The 21801-nt window shown below is 40.8% G+C and overlaps 1 protein-coding gene across 1 annotated transcript in view; it reads right to left on the minus strand.

Annotated features, from left to right (window-relative positions):
• Positions 1-21801, minus strand: part of atg2b (autophagy related 2B) — a 154532-nt gene that overhangs the window by 38205 nt on the left and 94526 nt on the right. Inside the window, 7 exon segments of the mRNA XM_048249342.1 lie at positions 2382-2458; positions 3529-3599; positions 5894-5986; positions 13561-13667; positions 14801-14881; positions 16173-16375; positions 17353-17515. Coding sequence (XP_048105299.1) covers positions 2382-2458; positions 3529-3599; positions 5894-5986; positions 13561-13667; positions 14801-14881; positions 16173-16375; positions 17353-17515 — 795 coding nt within the window.

Consider the following 21801-nt stretch of genomic DNA (forward strand, 5'->3'; position numbering starts at 1 on the left):
CCTTAACAATACTAGTTTTCACACATGACATTACCTACGATTACACCGCCCAGTAGGATAAATATCATTAACCAGTTAGCGCAGCTTCAATAGCTTATGACTTGGGTGGACTGGAACAGTGTTTTTCCTAGTGTTTTTTATGCATTCTAGCTAATGGCCAGTGATGCTGCAGAGAACTAGTCAGAAGTTAGGGAAGTGCTGGCGTAAGTTTAAATTCACTTGCGCGAAGGTGCCGGGTGTCATTCATTTATTTTACATGTCTTACAACATAAATAAATGCATTCATAGTCTAGTGAAGCCGATATGAGCATACAAAGACGCTTAGGAACTCATGTTAAGCTTATGGTAGACGCGCACTAAATGCGAATGCCGACGGATGCAGGCAAAGTATCGACTGTTACTAACGGAAGGTATTATAGCAATATTATTATAAATGTATGCATCGAATAGCCTAGAATCCTTGGGTAGGCTACGCCAGCTTAATGTGGAATTGTGGACTATCCTACAACCAAAGAAAGTAAAGGAGATTATGTGTATCTGGGCGTTAGCCAAATAAAGGACGGACTGCATCCTTCAAAACCGTAAAATGAAGTTTATTAGTTTTACAGTTGACAGTCTTCACTATAAGTCCACACAAACAATTTGGTTTCCCTTGCACTAGCCATTTTCGTGTAGCCTCTTACCTGTCTGTTTGTATGGCTCTTGGCACAGCGCCGCAGACGCTTTGGTCAATTTCTGTAAATAAACAGTGCCACCTATAGGTCTGATATGAAATAACGGTTGAGTCGTATTGAGATGTGATCCGCGAATGCTAAATATTCTTGGATAATGGGTTCCAGGGAAGACGGAGGAAAAAAGATCGGTTTATAATGCAAAATTCAGGGCCTTAAGAGTGTTCCTGAGACCAGGTGAATAACAATGTTAAGATGCTAATGCTAAGAGTGTAGCAGTGTTGCTAAGAGTGTTCCAGTGTTGCTAAGTGTCATGGTTTTGGGACTTTCTGGCGGCCTCTGGTGGTCATTTGTTATAACACATGCTATGTTGCATATCTTTGTTAGCCTCAATTCTATGTTATTCATTTCACCTGTGTCTTGTTGTCTCTGTTATGTGACCTGACCATGTGGTATTTAAGCTCTGCTCCTGCCATGCCCTTTGCTTAGTCTTTGGTTGACATTGCTTTGTTACACTGCCTAGCCTAGCTACTGAACTCTGTATCGCATCACTTTGGTACTTTTGGACTTCGGACTGTGCTTTGGATTATTCTCTTGGATTGCCCCTGTACGGAATACTGTTTGCCTCTGTTTGGATTATTCGCTCCTTTGTTGGATTTTGTGATCTCCTGTGTGTTTTGGAAAAGAAGCTTCATTTTGAAATAAAGAAGAGTTACTGTCTACTTAGTCTCTGCACTTGAGTCAACCCTACTGCTGATAGCTCATTAGGTAAAGAGTCAGTACTTGAATCCAGAGGCCCGGGTTCAATCCCAGAGCGTGACACTAAGAGTGTAGCAGTGTTACTAAGAGTGTTCCAGTGTTGCTAAGAGTGTTCCAGTGTTGCTATGAGTGTTCCAGTGTTGCTAAGTGTTCCATTACAGATATTATGATGTTGCACGAACAGTGCATAGACAGAACACATTAAATTCTTTTTAAAATATTGGACAGAAATGTATAGGCTTGTGATTTTGGGGAAATTTTGCTGAAGTGTCAGCAGGCTGTGCTAGGGTTAACCTGCTGTCTAGGCTATGATGCCTAGACTATGATGTCTGGGCTATTCTTGATAGTTCCAGCAACTGAAGTATCATTAGGGTCTGCCATCAAACATGGTAAAGTTTTACTAAACTCAGACTGACAAAACTGGGAGGGAATTATGAGAGCATGGCTAGTACTTTCGCATTGTAGCCTATAACGTTACTCCAACTTGGTCTGTCATGGTGACATTATGATAACACTATAATTTCAACACTACTGCAAGTGTCTCGGACAAAACCAGAGATGCATTCCACAGTTTAAGAGCTACACAACTGGTACGGTAACTGTCATCTGTTCATTTAAACTGCAGCACTGCTATGTGGATATGACAGCCCAGTTGATCATTTGTTCACTTAGAAGGTCATTCACTGAATTCACCTGACACTTTTCTTGGGGGTGCAGTTGACACCTTAGTGTCTGTGTCAATCGATACAGAAAATAGACGTTCCATGTCAATAGAGATAACTGGGTTAGGGTTTAAACTGCAGCACTGCTATGTGGATATGACAGCCCAGTTGACTATGTGGATAGGGTGCAATTTTTCTTTTAAACTGTGTTAAAGACAGATTGTGCGTGTGTGTGTGCCCGTGCGTGCGTCGGTGTGTGTGTGTGTGTGTGTGTGTGTGTGTGTTGTACCTGTTCAGCAGCTGTTGCCCGTTTGGCCGCTGTGATGCGGAGTTCCAGGGTTCCCATGTCAACCACTTGCACATAATCTGACCAATGAAAACACAACCACTTGCACATAATCTGACCAATGAAAACACAAGAGTCTGACTCTCTGGGCTACAGTCAGCTAACCCTGGGCCAATCACTGGCCTTCTAACAGTCAGGAAATACGTATAACCAGTTATAACCAGTTATAATCACTGGCCTTCTAACAGTTATAAACAGTTATAATCACTGGCCTTCTAACACAGTCAGGAAATACGTATAACCAGTTATAATCACTGGCCTTCTAACAGTCAGGAAATACGTATAACCAGTTATAACCAGTTATAATCACTGGCCTTCTAACAGTCAGGAAATGCGTAAAACCAGTTATAACCAGTTATAATCACTGGCCTTCTACCAGTTATAACCAGTTATAATCACTGGCCTTCTAACACAGTCAGGAAATACGTATAACCAGTTATAACCAGTTATAATCACTGGCCTTCTAACAGTCAAGAAATATGTATAACCAGTTATAATCACTGGCCTTCTAACAGTCAGGAAATATGTATAACCAGTTATTACCAGTTATAATCACGGGCCTTCTACCACAGTCAGGAAATACGTATAACCAATTATAATCACTGGCCTTCTACCAGTTATTACGTTATAATCACTGGCCTTCTAACAGTCAGGAAATATGTATAACCAGTTATAACCAGTTATAATCACTGGCCTTCTAACAGTCAGGAAATGCGTATAACCAGTTATAATCACTGGCCTTCTACCAGTTTAAACCAGTTATAATCACTGGCCTAACACAGTCAGGAAATACGTATAACCAGTTATAGTCACTGGCCTTCTAACAGTCAGGAAATACGTATAACCAATTATTACCAGCTATAATCACTGGCCTTCTACCAGTCAGGAAATACGTATAACCAGTTATTACCAGCTATAATCACTGGCCTTCTAACAGTCAGGAAATACGTATAACCAGTTATAATCACTGGCCTTCTACCAGTCAGGAAATACGTATAACCAGTTATAATCACTGGCCTTCTAACAGTTATAACCAGTTATAATCACTGTGCTTGCGTGTGTGTTTTTGAGTATGTATGTGTTCACATACCTCGACTGAGATTGACAGACAGAACATTAATCTTGTCAGACAGAAACAGTGCTGCTTCATCCAATATGATCCTGAAGAAAATATATCATAAAAACAGATCATATTTATCAAAAATGCATACCCAAAACTCACACATACACTCAAACGTACCACAAGTAACAACCCCAAAACTCACACATAGAGTACACTCAAACGTACCACAAGAAACAACCCCAAAAATTAAACATACAGTACACTCAAACGTACGACAAGTAACAACCCCAAAACTCACACATACACTCAAACGTACTACAAGTAACAACCCCAAAACTCACACATACACTCAAACGTACCACAAGTAACAACCCACAAGACACACTAATACAGTCATAGTAAACACAACATGACACACAAATACACAACAACAACACAACACAAATACACAACCATGACACACAATAACAACACAACACAACACAACACAAATACACAACCATGACACAACACAACACAACACAACACAACACAACACAAATACACAACCATGACACACAATAACAACACAACACAACACAAATACACAACCATGACACACAATAACACAACACAAACACACAACCATCGAATTGAATCACTGACAAGATAAGCGTAATCGAATCGAATCAGAAGATCAGTGAGGATTCACACCTCTAGTTAGGAGTGGTCTGAAGCTGTGTGCATGTGAGTCAAAGTGTGTGTGTATGTGTGTGAGTGAATGTTTGTGTGTGAGAGCGTGAGTGTGTGAGAGTGTGTTAGTGTTAATTTCGTCAGATGAGAGGAGAGGAAATATGTTCGTCAACGACCTTTTTTTCATGACTAAGACGAGACGATGACGAGACGGCAGTATTGTCCTGAAAACACTGACTAAGACTATCTTAAGATGCATTATTGTTGACGAGACTAAAATGTTTTGCATGAAATAAAAACTAAGATAAAATCTCTCTTCATTTTCGTCTACAAAATGAGAAGACAGAATATCTAGCTGTTACGTTTTCAAAATATTCCGAATGAGTTCAAACGCAACAGCTTTCCTGTAGGCTAGTCTACGTGCTGTTGCTGCAACCCTGTGGCTGCAACACAAAACTACATGGAACAAGAACACTGGAGATTTCTGCCAGAGTTAGCAAACTAACTACCTAAGCTTTATGCCACAATGCTACATACCCAGAAGTTGAAGCTTCTCTCATACAAATTAACATCCACCAGAATGTCCATATTTAAAATGTTCATCATGTAATGTCAACTATTTAACTAGTTAGACTGATGATGCAAAGTTTGTTAGCAAGTAAGCTAATATGGAAAGTTCGCTAGCAAGTTAGCTATGGCTAAGATGGAGAGTCTGTTTGGGGAATGTGTTGTGTTTGGGCGCATATCGCCATCTAGCGAGACGGAGTAAAACATTAATACTTTGGTCTACGACAGTGTTTCTCAAACTTTTTCAGTTTCAGGACCACTTAACTAACCCTAGCTAAAAAAAAAAAAGATTAGACCTACTTCAACAGTAGCCTATAATTAGTCTACACTATAGGCCTACTCACTGAACCACCTTGCTTATTGTCTTTGCACTTTGCTTATTGTGTGGATTCATACTGTATGATTTAAACTGGCATATCTTACATAGACAGTGTTGCAGAACTGTTTTTACATACAAGTTGGTTCAATATTGCAAAACAACTCATCTATATTATATTTTACCACGCCTGCTCAAGGACCACTTGGGATAACTTGCAGACCACCAGTGATTCCCCGACCACACTTTGAGAAACACTGGTCTACGAGTATGACAGTGGTCCAGTCAAATCTTTTACTGTCTATGGTCAAATCCCAGCCGAGCTATAACTGTAGCTCGACTTACCTGTGCATGTAAACATACTGACTGACAAAAAAATCGAATGAGTAATTATAACAGACGAGTAGCCCTGTGGACACAATATTGTTGAAAATTGAGATGTGTGAAACACTATTTGACTCAAATGGTAATCAGAAATAATTTGTTATAAAAAAGACTAAAAATGTGTTGACTAAAACTGACTAAGACTAAGATACCTTTAGTTTTCTTTTTACTAAAACTAGACTAAAATGACGAGACTTTTAGTCGACTAAAACTTGACTAACAAAAAATGATATTTGAATGACTAAATATGACAAAGACTAAAAGCACATTTCGTCACAAGACTAAGACTAAGACTAAATTAAAAATAGGTGACAAAATTAACACTAGAGTGTGTGTGTGTGTGTGTGTGTGGTGTGTGAGGTGTGTGTCTGTGTGTGGTGTGTGTGTCTGTGTGTGTGTGTGTGTTTGAGTGTGTGTGCGTGGTGTGTATTTCTGTGTGTGTGTGTGTATTACCTGATAGTTGAGGAGGAGTGGTCTAAGGCCAGGCTGCTGGAAATGCTGAAGGTCTCCACGGTGACCAGAGAGCGGACTGGCAGATAGAGTGGCCTATTGGGGACAACAAACACCTCAAACAAACACCTCAAACAAACAACAACATAAACACCTCAAACAAACACCTCAAACAAACAACAAAACAAACACCTTAAAGGGATATTCCACCATTTGGGGAATTACATTAATTTTCCACCTCCCCTTGAGTTAAAGGTGCCGTGCCACACAAAACCGTTTTACAGTGGGCAGTGCTTCGACTTGGCCAGCTTCACTTTCAAGGGTCCGGCGGACTGGGATCATCTTGGTATCATAGCGACTTTAATTTGTATTTTTCCAGTGAGACGCTGCAACAACCCAAACAACCGGTAGATGGTTCAAGTGAGCAGGGTGTCTTGTAAAAATAAATGGAGCCTGGAAAACCCTACACAGACTTCACTACAGACTTTAGCAGACTGGTTTAGAAATAATTTAATAGCCAGAAATATGCCTGCCCTGCCCTAATAAAGAAATATTTGGTTAACTGGCGAGTGAATACCGCTTGCAGCCGTAGAAGAAACGCAGGGACAAATTAAACATTCTGGTTTTCTCCGAAAAGCAACGATGATAGACAGACATCATTTGGAAAAAATATAGTGCATATTAACCTCCGTTGCTCAGCCAAATGCCTTCCTGTTACGTCCTGTTATCACGGAGTTACAGGTGATAAACGATTTTTGATGGTCACAAGTTTTTACTTCATTAGCGGTTTATTTTTTTGATTATTAAAGGTTTTTCATTTAAAGGTTTGACTTAGTGCTTATTCAGTAGAGCATTTAGTGCTCTTCCCAATCCCAGACGCTTCACATTGCATGTTTGTTTGTAATGGATGCAACCGCTGAGGATAGGCTACGCTTTGACGGCAATGAGTTGTTAGACATGAACCAAGACATATAGCCCAGCAGCAATCTAGGGACTGTTCATTATTTATTGAAGGGGCCACCGGAGGAATTTTGAGTGCTTTAGTCAAAAGTTGCATGACCCTCCCTTGCCTGCTAGAAATTGTTCAATGACCCTCCGACAGAATTGTTAAAACAGACATGACCCTCCCCTGCCAATTGTCGCTGTCTTACGCCCGCGCTGCTTTGCGCCACAGCCACACACTGTGATAACATTATTAAATCAATCTTTCCCATAAGCACAAATAATCATATGTGATTAATAATATGACAAATAATCCCTGTGCACGGGGACCCAAACAATGCATGCCAACTTTTTCCGTGTTTCTCCGTGATTTTAACTTCCCAGCTGTCTTGCCGTTTTAATGTTTTCCCCGTAGAATATCCCATATTTTAATACTCTCATAACAGCCCTGCCATCGGGCCTGTCTCTGTGTTGTCCTGTTGCTACCCCTTGCCCTTCCAACGAAACAGATGTCTTCAAATCATCGTTTTCCCTTGCTTGAAGGCTTAACTAAGAGTGATGTTAACCTATTTAAGTTTAACGGCGTGATTGTCGTGAGAGCACGATTCATTGGCGCTTGCATGTTCGGCCTTATGTCTACGTGCGCACCTGAGGCTACTCGGCTACTAGAGAAAGAATTTCCCCTGTTTGTATGTTCACTCCAAGTTGACTTATAAATAACCAACTCTGCACTGTAGACCCTAACTGGCTATTTATATTTTTATGTGAAATAAGCAAATGTATTTGTTCAACTTTATGAAGCAGAATTCCGCACTAGGCTACTTGGAACATAACACATTTGACAAAGGAATATTAACTTTCAGTGTTTTACGATGTCTTTGTCATGGGCAAGTTTTTTTCCCCATGCATTTATTCTAGGCTACTGTCAGTGACTGCCATACCTGTCAACATTTAGCTTCCCAAAACGGGAGATTTTTTTGGGGGTATTTAATACGCTTCATACACGTGTTTCAACACTGTATTTCGGGTCGTTGCTTTTACCTTACCATTACCTTTACGCGATGCCAGTTATGTATCCACCAGCTGCCTGCCTGCAGCCTACTTCCAAAACTCCAAAGCTGCTTGCTGTCAGATTTGGTTCCGAGGGCACAAGTTCAGTGTATCAACACTCAATAACAGTTTATGTGATGTGTTAATCAATTAAATTCCCAACAATTTCACAACAGCTAGTTCTGGAGTAGGCCATTCAACTAGCCCGCTTGCTTACGACGAGACTCAGGCTCGCGAGTCGGCACCCGCTTCCTTATTTGGGTTTTGGGTTGCCAGGTTTTAGCCTATGACAAAACGGTTGAAATTGAAACTAAGTGATCGTGTATGTGTAGGGTGTATTTCATACACAATCTGGCAACCTGAATGGATCAATGATTTTAAAATGAAGTTTGATGGCCATGCAAATTACGGGAGTGTTGACAGGTATGGTGACTGCCGTGAGAGAAGCGGGTTCTGTGTTTCGTTCATGTCAGTGACTGTCGCGAGAGAAGCGGGGTCTGTGTTATGTTGCGTTGTGTTAATTTATTTTCAATTGGGCATGCCGTGCCGTGTCGTCCACAGCTCAGTTCTGACAAAGCCGAAATTAGGCTACTCCTTTTGAAACAATGAGTGCGCACGTTAGTATGATTATATTGCTTGACAGGGGGTGGTCCCAAGCAGCTTTCAGCCATAAGGCATGAGAACATTTCCTAATTCACCCGACACTAATATTCAAAATGTTGAAAACTATTTCGGCATAGCCTATAAGCAGTTTAATTAAATGTAATGTTAGTTGTAAACAAACGGGCTACTTGGTGAGGCTTGGCCTCACAGATGCGCCCGTGCCTTAGATGCCAAGAAAAAGCTTCACGATATAGGCCTATTAACTGACTGATTCCCAACAAATCACACCTTCCCACCAGCTGTGACAGCTTAAAAGAAGTCGAGAGGACTCCTAACTCACAGACCTATTCACAAACCGGTTTTGTGGGATTTCGCCTGTTTTGAAATCCTATGCGGCTACAGGAGCTTCCAATCGTGAGGAAGCAATTTTGCATTGTAGGCATAACTAACATGCAATAACGCCGCCAACAACAACCAAAACTAGGCTACTCATTGTCAACATGTAGATTAAATGTAACATTATTGTGAATCAAATTAAAATGTTCTCTTTTGCAAACGTAGGCATAGGCATAGTAACAGATTAATTTAATAATATTACAAAGATACTACATCAATCCGTATGTTTCATTAGGCTACTAGGCTATTTGTTTAGCCTTACTCTTGTTTAATTTAGGCTAGGCCTTTTTATTCAGTTATTCATCATCTTCCGTCCTTGTGTAGCGCACGCATTCTCAGACCTGTCACCTGCCACTCATCGTAAGGGAGGTGTTTGGAATCATTCCCGCGTTACAATCATCAGCCAATCAAGGTGGTCACTCCAGTCAAGCTCGTGCATGAGTAATAACGTCATCCATAGCCACGAAGACTCACTCACTCTTAGTCAAAGATTCTAGAGCGCTCAGCTCCAGAATCTGTTCAGGAGTTGTCATTTTCCCTTACTAAGAGTAGGTCTGAAAGGCTTTGTGAATAACTTAATAAGAGAAACTCCTATAGCTAAAATCTTTTATTGCTATTTAGGAGTAGCCTACTCCTAGTGGTAAGATAAAAGGCTTTGTGAATATGGCCCCTGGTGTCTAACCCAATGCATAGCCCATTTACACAAAACAATGGTAGAATATTAGGCTACTGATGATCATTGTTATTTAAGAACATGCAGGGCACCAAAAACATCTTGCTCGTAAAAAATCATCATACCGCACATTGTGGCGGGTCTGTTATTTAACCTACTTACTGTAAACAAACCACAGGCATTTATTTTGGGCAAGCCTGCATTCGAGGCAGGCCTTCTGTTGAAGAATTTTATATAAAGCCTGCGCTAACAGTAATTCTCCTGCCCCCGATACCACAGCTGTGGATCGTGTGGAATGTTCAAGTAATAACACAATCCAATGTGTGTCTCAATTGTCCCCCGCTGACCACCTCACATATTTCTCTAGATTTTGCAACCTTACATGACACAATGCCATAAAATGCCAGTTTTTAGGACATAGAATAATGTTTGTAATGATACCAGTTAGGCCTACGTTCAACAGTAACATAAGTGTAATGAGCTATTCATTGTCGAAGGTGCATGGTGAAGTGAAATTCTTACTTTGGAAAACAAACATTTGCCGATATCATTGGATAGAGAATAGGCCTAGGCCTACTTGTTTATTTTTATACGTAGGCTAGCCTACAATGGCCAGTTCAGACAAAGCCGAAATTACTCATTTTGAAACATTTGTATGGTTATGGAATATTTTTTTTTTTCACTTTTATAAAGGCTTTGTTTGAATGCTAGTTGATTATAAAGGCAACTTTCTGTTGCAATATTCTGTGTGTTCTGTACTGCAGGTAGGCCTAACTTGCCAGTGGTTCTCAAACTTTTTCTTTCATTCCCCACTTTGATCAAGGAGGCATTGACTGATGATAGTGGAGATAACGTGTTATCCCGAGACCTTTGCAAGTCAGCATCTCCGACAGTAGTCTACCCTATTAAAAATATAAGTTTTCGATGTCACAAACGGAGAGCCATACTTTATTGTTTTAACGATCTCTATGCTACTCACCAAAATGTAGGCATGGGGACATGATGAAGTAGGCTATCCAACTGTCGTGTGTTAAATTATTGTGATTACGAGCCAGTGGTTTTCAAACATTATGCTAGACTCGGACATCTATGCAACAGACTCATATCGTCCTCGCATTCGCAAAATGAGGACATACAGACTGCTCAGATAACAGGTGTACCTCCAGTTCTGCACGGTTTTAGTCAAGTCATTTAAATGTGCTGGTGAAACAGATGTGTACTCTATTGTTATTTATCCCAAGGCTATTCACCCACGCCGTCAATTCTGTGGCGCAGTGCGTTAAGGCCGACTGATGACAGCCGCTGTTACGCAGCAGTTATCAGTCCCCTGTCCAAGAGTTCGAATCTGGGTTAAGCCCATATTTTGAGAAATGCTGAATAGACCACAACCAATTTCAATTCTTCAACACGGTCACCAAGTAGACTAGAGGGGAGAAAGAATGGGAAAAGATCTGGGCACAGTTCTTCCAGAGCTTCGTGCCAAGTAATAAGCGTTGAGTCGAGATGTTTGTGTGAATGAAACAAAGCGTATAGGCCATAGTGTGACATGCGTAAACCAATGGTGTACAGATGATGCCACAGGGTTTTATTTAAGAGAGCCTACGTTTGTATGTAGACAATTTATATTCACAATACTTAGGCCTACTAAAAAAATTGTATTTTATTTATATTGGTTGTTTAGAGTAAAAAAAAAAAATGGTCGGTCTTAACGCAAGTTTACAACCGGCAAGTCGGTCGGACTAAAAGGGGAAAAAAATATATATTTTTGTCGGGTTCTAAATTGACAGGGTCGGGTCGGTTTCGACAAACGAAAAATTTTTAAGGATGGCCTGGCAGTGTTTTTTGGCGTCTGCAGAAGTCAGCCAAATATGAATGTAATTCTGCGGCATAAAGCAGATGTATTTGTTTATTGTACAGAAAATAAAAATGACATGTCAAGCAGTCAATTGACTACATTGCAGTCAAGAAGTAGGGCAAATTCATTTACTGAAACCAAAACATGGGTCATAGTTGTCTAAGCCTCTATTAAGTAGCCTGTTAAAAAACGCTGCCAGATAGTATTAAATCGGCAACAACATTGTTTTTCTGCAGAAGTCTACCCAAGGCTACAGATTAATTCTGAACAGTTATTTCTCTACTGGCTTAATTATCACACAAGACACTGTTTTGATTTGCGTAGTTGTGTTACCCCCAACACTAACAATAATGTAGACCGCAAATTTCGATTTCGATTTTCATTACCACCGTGTAGTCAAGCCTTAAGCCATACCCAAGTAGCCTAAATCGAGGTAATGTTTAAATATGCATGATTAATTTTGTTATTCAGTTCGCAGGCTGGGATTACTCTTGGCAACAATTATGTTTAATGGTAGCCTCCTTATTTTTCAGAAGGGGCGGCAGGCAGAGCGATGTACAGTGGCAGAGCGACGCACAGTGGCTGAAAGTGGTACTAAAGCTTCACGCAGCTTCACGCCTCGTAATGCGCGACTGAAGTAGTCATTTGAAAGCGATGCCCACTGTACTTGTATTTTTTAAAATATGTTAGGTCCATATGTGTTTGTGCTATGTCTTGAATGTGGAAATGAACAGCTACCTCCTCTGTCAGCTCTAGCCACTGAAAAGAAAGAAGCGGAAAATTAGGCCAATTGCAAAAGCTCTTCAAATTGACGTGGAATTGATTGAGCTCATTACTATTCATGAGCTCCCCCAGTTGAGACGTGCCCACAAAATTCGCTTAGCTCAGTGACAGTTTCGCCTATGCAAGGATGGCTAGAACTTCAACAATGCATTTTGGCCAAGAACCCAGACTTGAGGATCAAATGGCTTCAGTTTATTTTTTGGAACAATGCCACAGGCTTTGCAAAAAGGTTGCTGTTGAAGCCTGGAGCAGTAGGCTACCATCACAGCAGTCTACGACCAGTGCCCGTAAGTAAAACATTATTGTCAACTCAAGGAAGTGCTATGTTATACAGGTTTAATGCACTCGCTAGCAGGCAGGTTAGCAGGTTTAATGCCCATTTGGACAATGCTAGCACTCGCTAGCCAAGCTAAGTTCATGCCATGAAGCTAAAATTAGTTGATAATGGCTGTCATGTTATGGACTAAACCTACTAGCTGTTAGCCAATCAGAGTCAAGCAGCTTAGCTCGTTGAATATTAATGAGAACTGGGGTAAATCGAGCTGAGTCTTCCTGCAGGCTTTCAATACCATGCTAAAATGGCTTGAAACAAGGTAACCAAGGCATGTTTTCCACCAAAAAATGTTACAGAGTCCATGGTAGAACTTCAGACATTACCACAAAGTAATGATATACGTGTGGCAGGGCATCTTTAAACAATTGATTTTTACCTTTCTCCAGTTCATCCAGCTGTTCTCTGAGTCTGGCGATACCACTTTTAGCATCAGCCTAGCATAGATCATTGAATCGGATTAGACCAATAGCATCTCGCCTGCTAGCATCACGTATAAAAAGTGGAAACGTAGCGATTTTCTGATTTGACATGGAACTATACTCTCATTCAGGCGTAATAATCCAGTCACTAACCAATTCATCTGCTGCAGTTCAACCATGTTGCTGGAAGTTAGCCTACGGGGACTATTTTCAGGTGCTGCATGATATCATTGTGCTGCTGCACGAATGGTGTTCCTTGATTATTACGCTGGAATAAGAGTATAGTGGTGGAAATGGTGGAATATCCCTTAAGCAAACTCCTCAAACAAACAACAAAACAAACACCTCAAAACAACAACAAATGTGTGTGTGTGTGTGTGTGCGTGTGTATTTGTGCGTGCGTGCACGTGTGTGTGTGTTTGTGTGTGCGCGTGTGTGCTCTTGTGTGTGTGTGTGTGTGTGTACCTGTAGTCCAGGGCACGTGTGTGTGTGTGTGTGTGTGTCTGTGTGTGTACCTGTAGTCCAGGGCACGTGTGTGTGTGTGTGTGTGTGTGTGTGTGTGTGTGTGTGTGTGTACCTGTGGTCCAGGGCACGTGTGTGTGTGTGTGTGTGTACCTGTAGTCCAGGGCGCAGCTCCAAAGGTGCAGGTGTAGGGTGCTGATTGAGGTGGGTGGAGTGTAACCCAGAACCGCCTCATCCTTCACATTCAGGAAGTCTACTATCTGCTCTCACACACACACACACACACACACACACACATCAGCGTCATCATGCACAACCCCCCCTGCTTACACTCCACCATGCAGGCACAGGTGCTAACACTAGGGGGCGCTGCACACCAGTACATTTAACATTTAACAGTGCTAGCACACACACACACACACACAGAGACATACACACAGAGACATACACACCGAGACATACACACACACACACACACACACACAGACACAGTGTTTCCCATACATTGACTAATCTGTGGCGGGGCGCCACGAAATAAAAATCGGCCGCCACAGATTAATATTCTATGTTTAATTTAATTTAATTTAATTTAAATATAAGGTCAAATCCTTGCATTGGCATTGAGCTGAATCACAAACCTTTCCTTGCCCCGCCTGCTCTCTCACTGCCTGATGCCCCGCTTTCTCTTAGCCCGCTGCCCTCTCTCTCTAAGAGCCCCTGCCCCTCCTCTGCATGTGCATTTAACAAAATATTCCCGCGATTGTAGAAGGATTGTTGTTGCCACATAGAAGCATTGCATAGAAGACGCCTGGCTAAATTGCTATTAAATCTGCTTAGCATCGTGACAATGCTGTAAATTTGTTCAAAACTGCTGCATTGAAGTGAACTCTGCTAAGGTCTTATCACAACATAGTAGGCTACATTGAAGAGACTAAACTAAGTTAAGTTATGAAATCAAGCAGTATCTCAAAGCTAACGTTAGAATACTGTTTGGATGTCGAATTTAGCATGCTTAGCCTACTTACAGCTGCTTGTCAATTTCGTTGAAGGGGCTCATTTTATTGACTCTGACACTGAATGTTAGCAAAATCCCAATGTAAATGGAAAAGTGTTTTCCAAAATTCAAAAGTGCTTGTCCCAAGGAGAAGAAATGCGGAACCTTTATTTTAACTATGTAGAAAAACGTTATGAATTGCATCCACACATCAGCAGCCTTTCAACTGTGTTACAATTGCAAGGGTTCCCTCAAACGTCTTAAAGTGACAGGCACTCAATTAGACCTATACACTACCCCGTTGTCCAGGTCAGCTACCGCCACAAATTGAATCCAATTCTGTGGGAAACCCTGCAGACATACACACACACACACACACACACACACACACACACTCACCTGGTCATACCAGCCCTGGCCGCTCGGAACCACTCTGTGCTGCAAGGTCACCCCACGCATCCCCACGGCAACCAGGTACTCCTGCACCCACACACACAGGCACACAGGCACACACACACACACACACACACACAGGCACAAACACGTGGCCTACTGGTTAGCGCTTCGGACCTGTAACCGGAGGGTTGCCGTTTTTTGTAGGCTATCTGTGGTTGGTTACCAGCTAACAATGTTTAGCTAATTCATTAAATCAAGACTCACGCTGTTTAAAGTCATACACAACGGTAACATAAAGCCAAACTAAAGGTACATTTAGCAAAGGTGCCAAAATTAATATAGGCTATTGTTAGGCGTGAAAGTAGGCCTACTAGGCTACTTTTAGTTGACCAGTGCCAAACCTAAATTATTAACAACGTAGCCTAACCCTTTGAATTCCGCACCCTGGTTATAGAGACGTGTGTGTGAGTGTATATAAGTATAGTATATATACTTTTTTGATCCCGTGAGGGAAATTTGGTCTCTGCATTTAACCCAATCGGTGAATTAGTGAAACACAAACAGCACACAGTGTACACACAGTGAGGTGAAGCACACACTAATCCGCGCAGTGAGCTGCCTGCTACAATGGCGGGCTGGGGAGCAGTGAGGGGGGGTTAGGTGCCTTGCTCAAGGGCACTTCAGCCACAGCCCACTGGTCGGGGCTCGAACCGGCAACCCTCCGGTTACAAGTCCAGAATGCTAACCAGTGGGCCACGGCTGCCCCGTGTATGTGTGTTAGCGTGTGTGTGTGTGGTTATAGAGACCAACTCAAAACTAAAGTAACGAGTAACAAGGTACTATCCAAAAGGAGAACCATTTACCATTACAATTTAAAGGAGTACCAAGTCATTTCATTACAATTTAAAGGAGTACCAAGTAAAGTCTTTTCATTACAATTTAAAGGAGTACCGCGTAAAAGTTATTTCATTACAATTTAAAGGAGTACCAAGTAATTTCATTACAATTTAAAGGAGTACCAAGTAAAGTCTTTTCATTACAATTTAAAGGAGTACCACGTAAAGTAATTTCATTACAATTTAAAGGAGTACCACGTAAAGTCATTTCATTAAAATGTAAAGGAGTACCAAGTAAAGTCATTTCATTACAATTTAAAGAAGTAACTAGTAACTTGTAAGTAACTAATTACTATTTTTGAGTAACAACCCCAACACTGTTTGTGCGTGTGTGTGTGTGTGTGCGTGTGTATATGTGTGTGTGTGTGTGTGTGTGTGTGTGTGTGTGTGTGTGTGTATATATGTGTGTGTGCATGTGTGTGTGCATATGTGTGTGTGCATATGTGTGTGTGCGTGTGTGTGTGTGTGTGTGTGGTTACCTTCATGTTGCGCTCTGGTGTGTGTGACGTCACCTTCACGGCAGCGGACAGCATGCTGTGAGGCTCCACCCCCAGGCCCTCTGAGGGGGTGTGGCTAGGCTCAGGGGCGGTCTCTGAGGCGTACAGGGTCGGCTCCAGCCAATGAGGTCGCGGCCTGTTGGGGAGCGTAACCTCAACTGGCCCAGAATCCCTTTCCACCAGGCCTAAACACACACAAACACACACACACACACACACACACACACACACACATCAATGATATGTAAACATCACCCCACTCATTCACATACCGTAAAACTCCAAATAACAGTCCAGGCTTTTATTTTCCCAATCGCCAAACTGCACCGGCTAGTTTTTGAGACAGGCGTCTACATGAGACAGGCCTTTAATTCCCTTCACACAAAACTTTTCCTCTGCAAAGATGGGAAATATTATCTAATGAATTAGATACCCATATGACTAGGCTATCCGATGATCGTGTTCATCGAGTGAGATAAGATAGCGGGGAGAGGCTAAATGGATTAAACACATTTTAATCAAAGGTAATTTAGACATGTCGCCATGGTGGGACGCATTTAGAAAACAGAATAACGTTCGTGAATCCTTTTGTTTTGTTGCCGGTTTACCATCGGCCTATCGTTGTCATAAAATATGTTGTCTAATGCGCAAATTTGAAACAAATGGGATGAATTGAACGATGTCGGAGTCGGACATAGCATAGGCATAGTTCATATCGGAAAAAAGTTTAAACAATTTGGAACTCTAGCTTTCACCACCACAGTCTTTATTAACGCCATCTAATCAGAACTCAAGAGTGCGCAATCTGCACCATAGCTCTGGCTTAAACAGGCAATATAGCGGGTTTCAGGAGATTAAATGCAAACTGAAACTAAAAGACAGACCAGGCCTCTATTTGAGACCGGCCTTTATTTATCCAAACCTGTAGCTACACTAGTAAAAGAGGCAGGCCTCTATTTAGGACACGGCTTTTATTCAGAGTTTTACAGTACACATTCACACACACACAGGTACATACACACTCTCACTCACTCAGTTACTCATAATTTGTATTCTGAATCTGTAACGCCGGTACATGTATTCCGTTACTCCCCAACATTGGATGTGAGTGATACACACACACACACACACACACACACACACACGTATAGGTATATGGTACCTTGGTGGAAGAGGCTGAAGGCCGCGGTGTGGAAACACAGGTAGTGCTGGTCCTCTGAGCCCTCGTACTGGGCCACTGCAAACAGCACAGCCCCCTGCAACTCTGCCCACACCTCCCCACACACACCCTGCGCACACACACCCTCCGCACACACACCCTCCCGCTGGGGCAGAGAGAGACAGAGGACAGTTACACAACAAACACCAACAAAAACACACAACTCAGCATTTGGAGAACAGGCTCTGTCAGGAACAGTGTGTGTGTGTGTGTGTGTGTGTGGGGGGGGGGGTAACTTGGCGTGTGTGTGTGTGTGATACCTCGGCGTGTGGGTGTGTGTGTGTGTGTGGGTGTGTGTGTGTGAGATACCTTGGCATGTGTGTGTGGGTGTGTGTGTGTGGGTGTATTAGGGCTGTCACTTTACGTTTGAAAATCGATTGCACAATCGATTGAACCAACCAACAAGTTTTGAAAACTAAAATAGGGAATCGATTTTAACAAAACAGGGCTCTACAGTGCGCCCATTTCACTCGCACATGCGAGTAAAAATGATGGCGTGCGAGTGCAAAAAAATATTTAGGCGCACTGGTGCGAATGACTTCTAACCATGTCAATGTTTGTCTACAAAATACACCGCAACATCGAGAAACATTACTGGTGCAAACCATAGAATCACGTCGCGAATGCAGCATAAAAACTACACCTCCCATCAACGTTAGCAGTTTCGCGTTGTGACTCGCTAGTAGTCACTATATATATATATATATCCTTGATTAGCCTATGTTGGGTTTTATGGAAGAGAAAATGGACTGTTTTAGGCAGTATGCAGTCAGATAGGCCACCATGGGCATATTTGGATTAGCTACAGATGGATTCACAAATAAATAAATTAGCCTACATTTGGCAGGATACTTGATATACAGGCTGAATGCAAATATGGCAATGTATTATATTACTTTACATTAACAAAATGTAGGAAAATAGAACAGACTGAAAATAAAGTAGGCACTGATCTTTAAAATTCTGTGTCCTGTAGCCTAAATGTTGTCAGTCATTCTTAATATTCTCAATTGGTGCACTGGCATGTTTAACTGTTAGCTGCAGTGTAATGTTAGATTATGTGTAAGTTAAGTACAGAACTGACTGTGCGCCCACATTTTTGTCTGTGCTCCTAAATTTTTTAACTTGGGCGCACAAGTGCTCCTGGAAAAAAATGTTAGTGTAGAGCCCTGCAAAATATGTATACTATTAATTAACAAATGAAAAAGATAGATGTAACAAAACTCACAACCAAGCAGAAAAAGAAAATAAAGAATTCCGAAAGTGCAGTAGGAATTGGGATAGAAAATTGCCACCAATTTTACACACCGGAAACAGCTGTTTCAATCGGCTGCTGTGCTGCTGGTGTTTTGCCAAAAAATGGAGGACAACGTGATTAACCTGTGTGACATGAGAGAGACGAGTGATAGGCCCTAATAACTTGAGGAGTTTGATATGGAAGCACTATGGAGAAAGACAAAGCGGTATGCAAACTGTGCAGTCGTGAGTTCCTACGTTGGCGAAATTTGTTTGATATTTCAGTGAAAAACATTACTGCAGACTTCAACGTGGCTGTGTTTATGATTAGAAATATCGGTAACACTTTATAATAACTACACACAATTCATAATTTATTAAGCCTTTTTTACTTATTAGTTAATGGTTTGTTCATCATTAGTAATTTCTAATTTATCATCAGTAAAGCATTTGTTCACCAAGTTATAAATAGTTTGTTCATAGTAAATAAGCCTATATCTTAAATATGTTTATACATTATTGTTAATACTTAATAAGTGATGCAATAATATGTTTTTGATTAAGTAATATTTCCATTATTTAACAGTTGTTACATACACATGCACTAATGATTAGTTAGGGTGAGGATACATATTTTATAAACCACTTCCTAATACTATAATTAATAATTAACTCAGGAGTTACAAGTGGTTAGTTAATGAGCTCATCTAAAGTGAGGACGTTTTATGCCTTGCAACACATTTACAAATGAGTTATAAAGTTTACACTTGCATTTATTCATTTAGCCGACACTTTCACCCAAAGCGACTTACACATGTCAATGAAATTAAAAGGGCAAGGCCACATTGGTGGAATTTATTAAGTATTAACAATAATTCATAAACATATTTTAGATATAGGCTTATTTACTATGAACAAACCATTTATAACTGTGTGTACAAATACTTTATTTATGAGAATTAACATAGGAACAATGCTTTACAAATAATGAACAAAGCATTTTGTAATAGTTTGCAACTGGTTTATAATAAGAAAATGATTTCATTATAAGTGATTGTTTCATTACTTATTAAGTATAAATCATGTACTTACAAAAATGTTTTGGATAGGCTTATTTACTATGAACAAACCATTTATAATTGTGTGAACAAATGCTTTACTGATGATAAATTATGTATGAACAAGAAATGACTAATGATGAACAAACCATTAACTAATAAGTAACAAAGGCTTAATAAATGATGAATTGTGTGTAGTTATTATAAAGTGTTACCGATATTTCTAATCGTAAACACAGCCACGTTGAAGTCTGCAGTAATGTTTTTCACTGATGTTATGGCAGTCCGGTGTTCTTTTTGTTTTTCGAAAATGTTGCACTCCTGTTTGTCATTGTGCACGAAACTTCACGCCAATAAATCATCAGAAATATTGCTGGCTTATGCCTACAAAGCCCTTTTACGTTCATCCTAATGCCTGTTAGTTGTTCGTGGATTGGCCTATATTTGCCGTTGAAAATGGAAACGTCTTTAGACATGGAAACTCAATTTTACAATCGATTCATTGAACACTTATATCTCAAAAGTTGAACAGGATTTTTCCACAAAAGTGACAGCCCTAGTGTGTATGTGTGATACCTTGGCGTGTGTGTGTAGTGACATCCCTAGTGTGTATGTGTGAGTGTGTATGTGTGTGTATGTGTGAGTGTGTGTGTGTGTGTGATACCTTGGCGTGTGTGTGTAGTGACAGCCCTAGTGTGTGTGTGTGTGTGTGTAATACCTTGGCGTGTGTGTGTAGTGTATGGTTTGACCTGTCAAAATATTTGTTTCCATAGATTTGATACACGTGCGTATTTGTCTGTAGTTGTGCATAAAATAAATATTTGTGAATTCTCGAATGAGTCCAGTCGTGCATGAAATATATTGTGTGTATTTTATCCATCAGAATACGGATAAAAAAAATATGAATTCAAAAATTACAAGTACAAAATCCGACTTCGCACAAGTGACTCAACTGTCAAAATACGTCATCGCCGCATTTACAGGCATTACTTGTTGAGAAAAGAAACACAGATTGAGATCAAGACTGCGCATGCGCTGAGACGAATCCGGCGGGGGTTGACAAGTCGGCACTAACGTTTGTGATAGCTGATAGCTGTTGTGTGTTCGGCTGTTATAACAGCAGTGGGAAAATACAGATATGGAACAAAAATATATAAGTTCACCCGCCGTTATTACACAGCCTGCCCCTGTGTAACACCATACATGAGCACTACACAGATTCCCAAGGCGAGCTGAAGACCAAGCTGTTCGTCAGAAGTGGATTGTGAACATTAACCAAAAGTTAGTGTTTAACATGACTAGCATGCTGTTGTCTAGTCTTGCATGGCGAAACATCAGCTAACTTTAACGCTATCTATGTTGGTGTGTTAAGACATGGCACCAAATATTTGACGTAGAAGCAAAACTGTAAAGTAAGTGTGTGCTAGGAACCCGGTGAGTAAGCCAGAATAATTATCTCCATCAACTAAATGGCACTATTGAAAAATGATTAAAACTTTAACTACTAACGTTAGGGCAGCCATGGTGGCCATCAAATCAACATGATTTGGCATTACAAACAGAAAACGTATAATGGAGTTCGAGGGTAGGCGACACTATGCTAGTTGCAAGATTGCTTTCCTTCTTTGGTAACGTTAACCATGAAAACATCAGTCATTTGGAAAGATCTTAGTGCGTTTTCCTCCGATTCAGTATTGTAATAAACAGTTTTTGGGTAGCACTCACATTTAAAACTCACTTGGATATTTGATGTAGATGTTGTGCAAAATGTTCATGATTGTTTTTGGGTTAAATTTGTTGTTGTGCTGAGTTATAGTCTACATGTAAGTCAATGTCCTTTTCTCTATATTTGTATTTTATCAGGGGTCAATGTCATCTGGAAGAGCACCTCCCAAAAGAAGATGTCTTCAGCCCTTACAAGAGGACACATCATGTGCTTGGAACTTGTGCACAATGGAATAAAGAACAGTTGTTGATGTATTAATTACAGTTTATTTGAACTTGACACTTCATTTAATTTATACAATACATGTATCACACATACTAAATTGTTGTTTACGCCGAACGCCGGATTCGTCTCAGCGCATGCGCAGTCTTG

Source organism: Alosa alosa, chromosome 1 (assembly GCF_017589495.1).
Source record: "Alosa alosa isolate M-15738 ecotype Scorff River chromosome 1, AALO_Geno_1.1, whole genome shotgun sequence".
Classification (NCBI taxonomy): domain Eukaryota; kingdom Metazoa; phylum Chordata; class Actinopteri; order Clupeiformes; family Clupeidae; genus Alosa; species Alosa alosa.